Here is a 14,669-nt window from a genome sequence, read left to right as displayed (position 1 = left end):
TGTCTTTAGGTGGCTTTCTTTTTTCCTCTTTTATTTTTTTTTTCTTCCTCTTTTTTTTTACCTGTAATGATAAAAAGTGACACTCTCTGAACTTCTGTTGTATGTGTGGAAAATTGCAGAAGAGTTTTAACAGCCATCTGAAACAGAAGACAGTGTGCTAGGCTTTATATGGTTTCTCTGTTTACATAGATCTTTTTTTTTCTGAATGCTAAGACCGAATGAAGAATTAATTTTGATATAGATTCTGTTAAATGCTTGGGTGTATCAACTTTCTAAATTGACTTTATTTTGATCTAACTCCTGTAAATGACTCTATGATCCTATATTCTCATACTGGTGTCTGGATCAGAACAACATAACTGAGGGTTCATTGATAACATTCATACTGGGTTTCTTGGAAACTGGGTTACTTGATTTCTTCTGTGTCCTCTCACAGGTTGTCAAATGAGAGGGCAATAGCCAGTCCTTTAGAAAGTTCAGCAATTATAACTGCATTTATGGAGTGTCTGTGCTTTGCTGTACTACAGGAAGGAGAAGACCAAAGCCAAATTCATCAAATGCTGATATGTGACCAGGTATTAATCAGAAATACTGAATATTATTGTGTGTACATTTAATAAGCCAAAATTAAAAAGAAATGTGAATTTTAGGTGATGATTTACTTCTCTGTTGAGAGTTTCCCTAGATTATATGGAAAAAACCACACAGAACTATCAAGGCTGGAAAAGACTTTCAAGATCATCCAGTCCCACTGTCAGCCCAGCACCACTAAAATCATCCCCAGACCTGTCCCCAAGAGCCTCATCCAGGTGTCTCTTGAGCACTTCCAGAGCTGGTGACTCCACCACCTCCCTGGGCAACTTATTCCAATGCCTGACCACATTTCGAGTGATTTTTTTTTCAATACCTGGTCTGAATTTCCCCTGCTGCAATTTAAGGCCATTCTTTCTCATCCTTTCACTTGAGACATGACAGAAGAGACCCACCCCCACCTCCTTTCAGGGAGTTGTAGAGAGCAATGTGTAACAAAAGTAAAGGTACTGAATTTAGGGTTTTTTTCTTCCTATGAAGTCATCCTTTTTACTGTGCAATAAAGTTATATTTAAGGGGAAAAAAAGTGCCTCCCATCCTGTATGTTTTTATAAAATGTTCAAAAAATAATTCTGATATTTGCAGAGTTGCTTTCAGAATGTTTTTCAGAATTATATAATTTCTTGGCAATATAAAGAATAAAATGGTTTTACAAATTGGATCACTGTTCTTTAATACTTTTTTTTTTTGTCTTTATAGCTAATTCCTTTGGTCAGTGCTGTACTTAAGGAGCCCAAATTACAAAGTGGACCATTATTTTATCAAACAGCAGAAATGCTGAGTTCCTGGGAAGCTAAAGCAGAACTCTCCAATGATGATGGAACAGATGAAGTTTTCCAGAAACTGTTGTCAGATTTTTGGGGCCATCTTTTAAAAATGTGTATACTTCATGTTGATAGGTTGGATGCTGACAAGAAATTACTGTTTGCCATATCTGGTATGCTAGAAATTCTTCAGAATCCGAAGAGTGCTATGAAACCAAACAGTAAAAAATCTCTAAAAATCAGATTTACAGATGAGGATGAATCTGAAAGGAACACTGAGAGTCGAAAGCTCATGGAAGGGAGAAATGGTGACTCTGAAATTCACGCTGACTTGCAGCAAATGTCACGTCTAAGGAAAGAACCTCTAGAGAACTTAGTCTGCAACCTGGCTGAGCTGAGCATTGTGTATGTCAATGAACAGAAGTCAGAACAGCATTTGAAATTCCTCTCTGCCCTGCTCAACACTTTTTCCTCAAACAGAGTTTTCCAAGTACTTTTAGAGCAGGGAAATAATGTAAGTCCTGCTCAAGCTGAATCCCAAAATGAAGTGAAAGCTCATAACCAAAGTCCATCTGTACAGTTTCTGTATCTGAATTTAATAACCTGGCTGAAAGAAGACTGGAGAAAAGACACCCATTTCCTGGTTGATATTTTATACAGTGTACTTCATTGTTGCAACAATAATGATGAAAGGAAAGTCATTCTTGATGATTTAGCAAAGGTATGACTTGTACATCAAGTTGTTAATATTTATCAGAGTCATTACTGTTATTGTGGGCTGTGGTTCACTAGTAATCTTATTTGGCACTGTTGCATGGATGATAATTCTACATGAATATGGGTTAAGTTCAGCATAAGAAAGGTAGTTTTTGGAAAGCTGGACATGATAGTGTTGGGGTGAAAGGTTCTGTCCCTTTCTATATGGTCTAAATAATTTTTTAAAAAGTATCATCAAAATTACTCTCTTCTTTCTTCTTTATACAGTGTACTTTAATAGTAGTCATTGGTAGCCTTTTGTGTAAATACAGTCCCTTACTGAATTTTGTGGGAGAGAAAGATTTGCAAGACAAAAGTGATACAATCAATAACTTTGTTACTGAATTTTATCAGCTTCTGTTTAGGCCTACAGAACAGAAAAAATGGCATTATTGCTTCCGAATCAGCAAAGATTTTTATTAAATATTGGGGAATTTTGTCTTTTTTTTTCAGATGGATCTTAAGTGGGTTATTTTTCTTCAGATAATTCAAAAGGTAAATATTAAGATTTTTTTATTATTCTTGTTATTCATAATTTTTAATCATTCTCTGATGTTAGCTTTGAGACTCACATGTGTTTGTTGTGGTAATCTCCATAGTTTGAAAATCTTACTGTTTCAGAGTAGTGTTTGATTTAAATGCATTTAAATCTGGGGACAGTCTTAAAAATGAAATAATGATGCCAAAACAAAAGAATCTTTGTCCTGTCTGTTTTTGGTCAGTTTGCTTTTTGAGCCAGAGGGATTATTGATTTGTGGATCATCTATTCTAAGCTAGAGAGAATGGAGCTGGGGATTAGACCAATCATTTAAAATATTATTTATATCATCATTCCTACAAGGTGCTTATAATGAAAAGGTAGTATTCAAATTTTCCCACTGAATATTGACAAACTGATATTTAAATAATTGCATGGGATGAAATAGGAAGTGTATGATGAATCTTTGGACAAGAACTCATAGCACTTGACTTACAGTCCAGTACATGGAACACAGGATTTTCCCTCACATATGCTGTGTATTTTAGGAATACTGAGTTTTTGTGATTTTGTAACTTACAGTGGCTCATCAGCAAAACAAAGTTTTTGTGACCTTCTCTTTCTTCTTTAAGAAATTCAGGTACTGTAAACAGTTTTTATGTTTTAAATGGATTTTATTTCAGCCAACTTGGTCATCCAGAAGTTATTTTTCTAATTCCAGTGTAGGAATTTCCTCAGCTCTATAATTGGAGGAGAAACATAAAGGAAGCATTTTCAGAAGGTGACTTGTTTCACTCTGCAATAGAGATCTGATCCAGCCATAAGTTGCTGTCTCTGACAAAATGAAAGTTGGGGGGTGTTGTTGCAGATGTAAAATCCAAAGGCTGTTTGTGGCAGATGATATAATTCTCACTCTGTGTGTGCAAGTTTGACATACTAACTTTATGCTTAGTAATAAAAGTTAATAGTTAATAATAGGTTATACAGAGAAGCTGTGGCTGCCCCATCCCTGGAAGTATTTAAGGCCAGGTTGGATGGGGTTTGGAGCAGCTTGGTTTACTGGGAGGTATCCCTGCCCATGGCAGGGGGTTGGTACTTAAACTGGAACTTGGAAGATGATCTTTATGGTCCTTTTCAACCCAAACCATTCTATTATTCTGTACCCTCAAAAGAATCCTGGAATGTTTTTTTTGTGATCCAGGCATGCTCAGGCACAACGAAACTTTCCTTAGTCTCTGACTGGCTGAAAGGAGACATGCTTGGAGAAAGACTGGTAATGCTGGCGGATGATCTGTGTCACCTAGGCTTAAAACCTAGAGCAGCCTCATCAGGATCAGCCTGTTCAGAAAGGTGGACCCTCCTGAGCTTGGTGTTGTCGCAGCACGTTAAAAGTGGTGAGCATATATAATCTTTGGAGTTCATGAAGTGTAAATGCTGCACTTACACTTCGCATAAGTTTAAGAGTTTGGGATCTTCCAGAATACTTCATTTAGGCTTTCTCCCTGTAGTTTTTTGTTGATTGGTTGGGGTTTTTTTTGATTTTTGTTTCTTAGTTTTGAGCTTTTTTATACTTAAGCCAGTTTACTACATCCAATTTAGTTTTGTAAACAATAACTTGCACCAGTAGCTGCCATTTTTTTGGTCCTCATTGCTAAACAAGGGCGAGGTTTAAAGAGAAGATTCAGATTTGCAAGTTTTAAAAACTTGAGGAAAATTTAAGTAAGCTTGATCTATCAGCTGATGTGCTGTAAAATAATATGAATTTTTAAACCATACTATGTGAAATTTACCTTCAAAACTGGAATACCAAATCAATTGCTATGGACCTATGTGTGTTTTAGTAATGCTTTGTTACAGGACCTTTAAATTGTTTTTAGCCATTTCCATTTATTTTTATGTCTTAAAAACTCTTATGTGTGCTCTTATGCTGTATATGTCTTCTGATTTTTTTACTAATAGATATTATTAATAGCATCCTATTTAATTTGTTAATAGCATCCTGTTTAATTTGTTTGCAATTTTAGTATCTTATATAGACTTCTGGGGGAGTTAATTTTTCTTCATGTTTCCCATGTAAACTCAGCATTTGCTTTGATCCCTGTGGTGACATATTTCAGTGTCAGTGGATGCTGTGCACATTCGTGGTTCTTCCAAGTTTTCAAAACTACAGACAGGCAGCTCACTGTGGTGCATGTTCTTAGACAAGGCATCCTGAAGATGTCCTAAGATTGTTTTTTCTCTTACTGGAACTTCTGATGTAAAGGACCGTCAGGAAAACCTGTTTCCTCTCTCCACAGAGTGTTCAACAAATGTGCTTGTGAGTGTGTGGTGTTCTTGGGCTGATTGTCCAGTGGCTTTTTGGCTTTTTGACTCTAGAGCCAGATGCACTCCTGAGCTCATTTTCTGCTGGGTGGTGGGTGACCTGTTTTTAAATCATATTGATTGAAGCCTAAGAGATTTTGAGGAGCTATGGTGGTTCTTGACATAGTCATTCAAACCAAAATAGAGTATGTGGACTTTCAAAAGGATTTTTTAAATGAAATCTCTTATCTAAGTTTCTTAAGCAAATTGTCTTGGAGAGAATAGGAGACCCTTTCATGGATCTCATGGATCAGTAGCCTAGGATTAAAGGAATTAAAGGGGAAAAAGGATAAATGGTGAAAGGAAGATAATTGTTGCTGAAACTTCACAGACCCATAGCAGTGTGTTGTGATACTGAATGCTTAACTGATACAAAAGATTACAAAAGAAATCCAAAGCCAGTAAATACTACAAGTATGCATGGGAAGAACACAATTGTAACTGTATAAATTAAATGATAGACTCTGACCTGTTAAAATTCAAAAAGAGATCTTCAGTCATTGTAGTGTTTCCCTGTGACAGGTTGTAAAAAAGCAGTAAAAGAGGAATACAATTTATTAGGAGCTGCTGTGAAAAGAACAGAGGACAAATGAAAATTATTGTAGCATGTAGTCAGTATACTGAATATGTAGTTAATATCTGGAATACTGCATGTAGTTTTGGTAACTGCAATATTCTTGTTCAGGTTTGGTCACTTGCAATATTCTATGTGCTTTTGAAAACATGTAACAGAATATGCCCAAAGAAATCTGGCAGAGATGGTTAGACAAGCAGTGGCTTCTGCTTATAGAGGCAAGAAAACAGACTAGAATTTGTCACATTCTAGTGAAAATTATTAGGGATGGAGTTGTGCTTAAAAGCTGTAAAATTGCAATTTGTATAGGAAATGCAAATAGTGAGAAATGTATCATTGTTTCTTTCAGTGGATGAACTTGAATTTCTAACACATGCTTAGATAGCAGTCTTGAGGGCCGAGAAAAGTATACTTCTTCATGCAGTTTATAATTAAATAATGGAACTCATTGCCACAAGATACTGTGGAATTTGAGGATAAATGGGATTGGCTTTCTTGTATGCCATGAAAAAGGATCTAAGCATGTTTGTGACTGTATGCAATAGTACAGTGAAATCTTGCGTTGGTTGCCAGAAGCTAGGAGGCTGTAAAAGGGGGAAGATCACTTTGCACTTGCTCTATCTTTAATACCTTTTTCAAAGCTGCTTCAGCTGGTTTAGAGAAAATATACTTATCAGTGTGAAATGTTGGCTGGTGTTTGTGAAATAGAAGAGTTTAGGTATCCATTAGACTGAAACTGTTTTGCACGTTATTTTGCATTCAAAATTAGTAAATAAAAATCAAATTGGTCTATATTAATATGACATCTTTGCATGGTCGTGTTTATCAAGCAATCAAAGCATATTGTCTTTTTCCTCTGCCCAATAGAATCATTGATTGGTGAAACCTTTGTTGAAAGGATTATTGATAAACTTCAAGCAGCTCTGTCTAAAGCGAAGGATCTTTCTGAAGCTGGAGATACTGAACCATTAGTATCTTTCATCTGTGACGTGGCCTCAAGCTTTTTCAGCTCAGTGAAAGGCTGTTTGCTGATGCCATCCTCAGAAGACTTGCTCCTTACCATCTTCCAGCTGTGTGCTCAGAGGAAGGATGTAACACAATTGACAGGTAATCTGGAAAAAGAATTTCAGCCGAGCTTTTTCATAGGTGGTGATTGCATCTAAATTCTTCCTTTTCATGAAACAGAATTAAGTATATGATAGAATACTGGCTTCACATACATTGAGCATTTGCAGCTGTAACTGACATGAAAATCTGTGCTTTAATTTACAGTGCCCATAGTTACTACTAAGCATCAAGTCCTGAACATCTTTACAAGGATTTTTAAGCTTTTTTAATGTTAGTATCAGCTAACTTGGAGGCTATGATATCGCACACTTTTTGGACTGTTACAGAAGTTGTTTAAAGTCTATGAAATATAACAAATATTGTACTCTTTTTGTTCATTTTGCAATCTGGGGAGTCTATGGAAAAATGTGTACAATTGCTTCTTTATAGATAACATGTATTTATTCTGAAACCATTCTCATTGGCCAAATTGTCCGGACAAATTGTGATCCATGCCTCTCTCTTCCAGTGTCTCATGTTCATGTTCATCTGAGATGCTGATTTATATTCGTTGAATGTAGAATTTGAGGGTGTTAAATTGAGACATGCATTTACTGAAATTAATACAAGTAAATACAATGTTTCAGTGTTGGCATAGAAGTGAAGTAGGACAGTACTAGCTTGGAAAACAATGTTGCTTTATAAATGACTGTTGATGTTGTGAATGCTCAATATTTTGGTCGAAAGATCTGTGGTTTTGAAGACTGTATGGACATATGGTAGCAGACAACAAGAACATCACTCTAATTCTCAAATGAATTAAATCTTACCTGTGAGTCACAGTTAATTTAAAATTGCTCTTCCACAAGAAAGCTATGTATGTGCCTTTCATAGTTTTTGCATGTAACCACAGAAAAGAGAATTATTTTCCTACTCTAGGACCTTTAGACATGTGATTGTTGCTCTTTGCTGTAGGTTGTAATTAGAGTTTACCTGTTTGTGATAGTTTTGCTTGTCCACTTGTTGTTTTGTTTTCTTTTTTCTTTTCCCTACAATAGATGTACTTGTATGCAAGTTAAAACACACTTGGATGTCTGGTGTAAATTCACTTGTGCATCAGCTTCAGGGCACTCAGAGCACCTTTTTGCTTAAAGCTGCACTGTGGGTCAAGAACCAAGTTCAGTCTTCCTCTTTGGATGTTAAAAGGTAATTGGGATTCACATCCATTTCATAATGTGTTGTTCTCAAAAAAAAACCCCAGGATCAGTCCTACAATAGCCTTTATTTAATTGACATCTGTATTACTGAGAGACTTTTCAGCCTATTGGAGGCAGTGGGTAGAGCAGAACTTACATCACCCCTGGTACAGCATGTATGGAGCATTGTATCGATGGAAAATGTGCAGGTGGCTCTTAATGAATAGTGCCAAACTTGTTTGCAGCATTTTCTCCTTTTCTCAGTCTTCAGGTTTTGATCTCTTCAGTCAGTGATTTGTTGTTGAAGCTCATGGAAGCTGATGGACAGTCTGAATGTCTTGTGAGAGCTTATGTTGAGCATGTGACACCGAACAAAATTGAGTGGGGAAAATTGCATGAGTCTCTGTGCTCTGAGGTATGGAAATGATAATGGATTGCACAAGGGTGGTCAATCTTTCCTGAAGCCTCTGTCCCCTAGGGTGATAAGTTTTCTTTCTTATGACATGGCACTGCACTTATGAGTACCATATGTTTGTGGAGAGGTTCTTGTCAGCCTTTGTCTATAAAGAGTATAAAATCTCTGTTTATGGACCCATCCAGTACTACTGGACAAAAATCAAAATCCATGAAATTACCCTTTTCTGTGCAGAACACCAGCAACTTGCTTTACAGTTCAGGAATTTTATCTGACAGAGTGTATATTGTGAAGATGTTTTTATCTCTAACTTAATTCTTCATAAAGATGAATTTTGTGAAAGACACCAGTATCTGCAGAAGAATATGGTTTGCTGTCTATCAACAAAATGCTGATATACATAGAGTAGAGAGTGAGGAAAGACATAAATTTCCCATGCAGCCACCAGTAACCCTACAATTTCTTGTAAAATACATAGAGTTCTAAAGAAATGTATTTGTTTCTGAGCAGCAGTACAGTTCCAAATTACTGCTGTGCAATTAGGTTTTTAATACACTGGAATGGGTCATCCTCACCATTATGCTTTTGATATGAATGTGTATGTTTCATGGTTGTTTCTTAATAATTCTGAATTTTCAAGATTAAACAGATCAAAGTATTTTCTCATACTCTTTTTATGCACATATAACAGTGGATGCACAAGCCTCTTTTGGAAGGAAGGCTTAGTATGAATTGTGAACCTCTGGGATCAAGTGTCAAGCTGTGTAGCACAACTAAACTTCCAGGCCATCTGTGTACTTCAGCCTTATTAAGTAAAATGGTACTACTTCAACTGAAAAATCGTGTAGTCCATGGAAATAATGATGCTGAAAGAAAGAAAATTGATAATATAAGTAAGTTACAATGGTAAAACTTAAAGGAATTTTATTTTATAGTAGTTGTAACGTGAATTGAAAATTAGAAATGCATAGTTAAAGTTTGGCATACAGGTTTGAGAAATTATCCTTTTACCTTTTGTTGCCTTTCTTTCTTTCTTTTTTTTTTTTTAATGTTCAGGTGTCCTTTAAAAGTAGTTTTTCTATTCCTGGGACCTCTTTTGGTTATATACATCCTGTCTCAATAGAACTTTGAACTGGGAGAAATATGAATTTTCAAAACTTCACATATGTTCATTGCCAAAAGACACCGTGCATTGGCATGAGTGGGCAACAAGAACTGTATCCCTCCTTTGAGGGTTTAACCATAATGTAAAGATAGTTTGAGACAACAACTTTTCTTAATTCCATGAGGTGGAATCTAGTTTCCTTTTATTTTCAAGAATGCTCAAATTAAATGCATTAAATGCATTATCAAATGAACAGTTCTATCTCCAGAATTCTCACCATGATGAGAAGTGTAATTGTGTAGTGTGGGTCTTTGTAAGCTGATGAAGGAACCACATGCTAGCTCTTAGGAAATTTACTTGGTTTTCTTCTGGACTTAGGTATTGACTGCCTTGTCTGCAATAAATATATGTTAAAGAGAAGGGGGAGAACAGAGAGGAGTCATGTCATGCTTAATTTGCTTTAAAATTTCTTGACTATCTAGAACAGATTACTGTAGCTTTTTTTCTCTTGCATGTTATGATACAATGGCAAATAACCAGTTCATGCTCTGAAGCACCTGAGATTGCATGTAAAAATAGTACCTTTAATGCATTAAAAACATATTAAAAAAAAACCAACAAACTTGACCTGAAGCTTCTTGCTTATGCAAGTCAGTAGTCATTTATGAACAACAGCTGTTATTTAATTAGTTGCAGAACTGTTATATTCGCTACAATGGATTGAAGAATTGGAGAATCCTCCTTATCTGCTTCTGGAATATCTTCATATGTTAGAAGAGATGCACATCACATATGAGGAGTTCAGTACTCTGAGTAGTACAGCTAGCCTGCAGCAAACTATATTTGACAGGTATGTGAGAACAAGTGAAACTACTCTTAGCTCTGTTTTCACAGTTTTTATTGTATAGAGTGCCACTATATTTCCATATGTGTGTTCATTCAGAATGCATCCAAATGCTTTTGTGGAGAGCCCTGAGCATCTGTATATATTAACCAGGGTATTTCTTCTTTACAGATCAGAGGAACATGGAAGACTCTGGTCCTTAATCATGGCCAAAGTGATCAGTGCTGAGAATGCTATATCCTGGGAGAGGAAAGAACTTTTCAAGACAACAGAAGGGTATCTGAATACTGCTGCCTATAAACTCGCAGTTTGTTGCAAATGTTGATAGTGTGAAATGATCCTGATTCTGACCATTGACAGCTGAAGGCTGAAAGTGAAGATACTTGTGTATGGCATGTAAAAGTCAGGCTTGGTTTAGCATATGGGATTAGTTATGTCAGAGGATATTACCTCATTATGAACTAACTGATACTTTGTTTCCTAGTTCAGTTTTTGCATTCTTTCATTCTTGGTGTTTTGCTTATATGAATAGGTTCCTTCCATTAACAGAGGGCAGATTGCATACACTTCAGTGTTTATCATCTTTCTTAACTGAGGAAGAAAAAAGGGAACTTGTGTTCCATTGTGTGGCCAAACTTATGACATGTACACAGACAGAGCTTTCCAGCACTGATGGTGAGTATGTTCTTACCTCAGTCTAGTTCATTAAAATTTAAGAACATTATTTTGTAATAAAGTTTGCTTTCAGTAAAGTTTGCTATTATATTTACTGTAATATTGTTTTTCCTATACAGAAATGCTTTCTCAGTTTGCCTATTTCTTCTACACTGTTTGGCATAGTAATTTTCTGCCTTATTCAGAAAGTACAAGCCTTAGTGCCAGATACAAAATTAGAATGAAAATATTTAGCCTGTTATTATTAAAAGCATCCTGATGTTGCTGTTCTTCAGTGAACCATTTAGGCTTTACACAGCATGCAAAAATACTACTATTGTCAACTGGTCATGACGGTCTTTAAATAGTTTGCCAAGAACTCTTTCACAGTTTACACACATACAATTTTTGAGTAGCTCCTCCAACTGAAAACTGCACTACATTAAATGTCTGCATCTGTGAAAATTACCTAAGATATGGTTGAGATGTATTATGATATTGCTTTGAATGTAGCCACTTAATTTGGGTCTATAGCCACTCTGGGTGTAATTTTTCCACAAACGTGCTGCTTTTCAAGAAAATTATTTGGAAATGCTCACATACAGTCCTTCTATCTGTATGAATTAGATGTCATTTAAGAGGAAAATCCTTTCTGTTTTTGTCCCTTACTGCTTTTGTGTGTACTTGTGTGTACTCTTATTTAGCAGTCTATATGAAAACTGAAATGCATGGTGTTTAATTTGGAACAAAACTGTGCTTACTTACATTGAAAAAAACTATCTTTTGTTACTTTAAACTGTGGACAACTGTCACTTGGCGGTGTTCTTAGGATTTCAGATGAGTTCTTCAAATGGATGTTCTTCAGGTGTAAAAATGATCAGTGTTAGTGCCATGCAGAAATTGAGAGGAATTTTAAATATCTCTCCTGTGGTAGTTTTCTACTCTTTCAACTTAGTTGAGGCTTTCTGGCTTTCTAAGTAAACCAGTGAGGCAAACAAATGTGTCTGTGAAACTTTGAACAGAAGAAAATGGAAGAATCCTCACTCCTCCTCTGTTGTGGAGGCCTTTTATTTGTAATTGGTACTTTCCTTCTACTACTTCTCAATTTTGTAGGGATTCCTGAGCAGAACATATATATCCAAATTCACATAAAGTAGGATGTAGGTTGTAGGCTTACCATTCCAATAGTGTCTTTTCAGCAGCTGAAAAAAAATGCTGCTGAACTTAAGTGAAGCAGGGATTTGTTTGGTTGGTTTTGCAGTGCATATGTGTTACTTTTTTTTTTTGTCATTGTACTTGTTGGAAATGTTCATTTTCTCCAAGAAATCTAGATAAATACAGTTCTTCTTAAAAGTGGAAAACAGTACTAATGCAACAGTTGTACTTCACTCTAAAAGTAAAAATTAACATTCTGACTATAACTCAAATAATTCCAATTCCAATAACTCCAATAATTCCAATAATATTAGAATTCACAGCTTTCAGTTGCATTGTCTTAATTATCTGCCTAAATTATTGCTTAGCTTGCTGTATTTTTAGTAGCACAAAGAAATTTCAATCTTAGCAGGTATCTTTCCTTTTTATAGATTTTATAAACTATCACCTTATCTTATAGGAACTGTTTATTTTAAAAAGTTTGGATTGGATATTGTATTTTGATTTAACAATGACATTTGTGGATTAAGTGTTCAAAGAAGAAAGCTTAGGTATTATCCGGACTGTCTTACAATATTAAAATTAAGTTCTATTGACACACATTCTAATGTTCGTTTTGTCTTGATAATTAAGACTATTGAGTTTGCATTTTTATTATATCATAGGAGCATTTGGATGTCTTTCCATTTTGAACTCCTGCTTGAAGGATAGAAGTATTGATTGTGATCATCTACTACCTGCAGTACTGAAAGTCATAATATCTTGGAAAAATGATAATGAGGACAGCTTTCTTTTTAGCTGGTATGTGCAACTTTGAGATAATTTGACTTTTTTTCTTAATTGTAAGACAAGATTTTAAAAATACAGACTAGTTATTAATTCAGATAAAATCAATCTGTACAACTGCCATCTACTGCTCTAATATTACATATTTGAGCTTTTGTAGAAACTTTGGCTTAATATATCTGTCATTAGGTAATCACTAACTCATACTGCAGAAAAGTACCTGGAAGGCTGGGAAACTGAGGAGCTTTGTAAAGGCTTTTGAAAGATATCAACTGTTTTCAAATGCATTCAGAACTGACCAACTTTTGTAGGTGTTGCTGATGTTCAGTTCCAAGTTCTGATTGTTTATTTTGGTAGCAGGAAAAAAACCCTGCATACCAGACTTAGATGTCTTTTAAAGTTCTGGACCCAAAAATGTAACTTGAAAAGCTTCCAGCAAGGAGTGAAAATATACTGCGATTAATTTTTTTGACTATAGTGAGAAAAATCCAGGCGACAAAGTTGTAATAATCATAAAACCATTGAGTGTTCTGGGTTGGATCAAAGATCATCCAGTTCCAACCCCTGCCATGGGCAGGGACACCTTCCGTAAGACAAGTTGCTCCAAGATCTGTCCAGCTTGGGCTTGAACACTTCCAGGAATGGGGCAGCTACAGCTCCTCTGGCAACCTGTACCAGGGTCTCCCTCACAGGAAAGAATTTCTTCCTAGTAATCTAAACCTATAATATATAGTATTTGGACTTGAGGGCTAATAATATTTCCTAAATCAGTAACTTAAAATGATTATTTTTCTTGCATTGGTTTAATTAAAATTACTGAAATTCATAGTTTAGGTAAGTATATTGATTGAGCAAATGTTTAAATTGTAGAAATGTATCAATCTGTAATTTAGGAATCTTCATTAGACTTGGCAGCTAATGTAGCATTCTACTTTTGAAAGACGGAATATCAAAAGCACATATGATACAGCATGGTGGTGCCAGACAAATTTGTCCTGTGAGGAGGAGTGAAGGCAAGAATATAAATACTCAGGTCTACAACATGAATCTATATGAGCTTTGGTTGTATTTTTATTACAGCAGTCTGAAAGAAGCAAGTGCTCAATTGCTTGGTTTCAACATTGAGATGATGCGTTACCTTCCCTTGTTGCTGAAACATTCTGCAGCTCCTTTGGCTGATAACGAGTGGGACTTTTTGATGTGCTCCATGCTGGCTTGGTTAGAGGTAATATGGAGGCATCTTCACTTTTAATGTACTTACTTTCTGATAATTCCCTGAATATGGCAATGACACTGCAATCTCAGCCAAATACTTGACACAATGATAAGAAGAATTGCACAAAATCCTGTTTATGTTGGACTTTGGACAAAGATTTAAAAGCACAAGCACTTATACTGTCCAGTTTCTTTTTGTGTATGGAGATAAAATCAGCTCACTCTTCAAGTAATATGATATATAATAATGGCATTGGTAATTGGAGAATAATTTTGAAATATATCTGCTGTAGGTCTCTATCTTGAAAAATAATATTTCTTTAAAACAGAGGTTAACATGATACATCAAAAATAGCTGAATGAAAAGCAGTGTCTGCATTTCAATATGTAACTGATCACATGAAATATGAAAGTTATATTCTAATAGTGTTAGGAAAGAGGACAGTATTGTTAGTAGTCAGATGACTACTTCCTGATTAATCAAGTAAATATACAGAATCTGTCACTCTCTGTCACCTATGCATTCAGAAGTGCAGGCTGGAAACTTCATGTGACCTTTTTTGGTCTCAGGATTAATCTTGCCTAATGGTACGTGCTTTAAAACTATGTATTTGGTTTAAAAACGAACAACAAACTTACAAGAAAATCTTGTTGTGTAGACTAAGTAGGGAATATTTTTCATTGATAATGACACTTCTTTCTGACAGAACTAGTAAGAACAAAGATAA

At 35.5% G+C, this 14,669-nt stretch overlaps 1 protein-coding gene across 1 annotated transcript in view; it reads left to right on the top strand.

The window, feature by feature from the left end:
• LTN1 (listerin E3 ubiquitin protein ligase 1) overlaps positions 1-14,669 on the top strand; it is a 31,089-nt gene that overhangs the window by 8,736 nt on the left and 7,684 nt on the right. The window contains exons 9-21 of the mRNA XM_038158909.1: positions 437-575; positions 1,291-2,076; positions 2,565-2,606; positions 3,791-3,983; positions 6,392-6,631; positions 7,630-7,777; positions 8,032-8,182; positions 8,874-9,075; positions 9,978-10,137; positions 10,303-10,407; positions 10,664-10,806; positions 12,606-12,741; positions 13,807-13,951. Of these exons, the coding sequence (XP_038014837.1) occupies positions 437-575; positions 1,291-2,076; positions 2,565-2,606; positions 3,791-3,983; positions 6,392-6,631; positions 7,630-7,777; positions 8,032-8,182; positions 8,874-9,075; positions 9,978-10,137; positions 10,303-10,407; positions 10,664-10,806; positions 12,606-12,741; positions 13,807-13,951 (2,590 nt within the window). The remainder of the gene's footprint in view (positions 1-436; positions 576-1,290; positions 2,077-2,564; positions 2,607-3,790; positions 3,984-6,391; positions 6,632-7,629; positions 7,778-8,031; positions 8,183-8,873; positions 9,076-9,977; positions 10,138-10,302; positions 10,408-10,663; positions 10,807-12,605; positions 12,742-13,806; positions 13,952-14,669) is intronic.

The sequence above is a fragment of the Motacilla alba genome, chromosome 1 (assembly GCF_015832195.1).
Source record: "Motacilla alba alba isolate MOTALB_02 chromosome 1, Motacilla_alba_V1.0_pri, whole genome shotgun sequence".
NCBI lineage: Eukaryota > Metazoa > Chordata > Aves > Passeriformes > Motacillidae > Motacilla > Motacilla alba.
The sequence above is the reverse complement of the archived record's forward strand: the minus strand, read 5'-3'. Positions and strand labels throughout refer to the sequence as shown.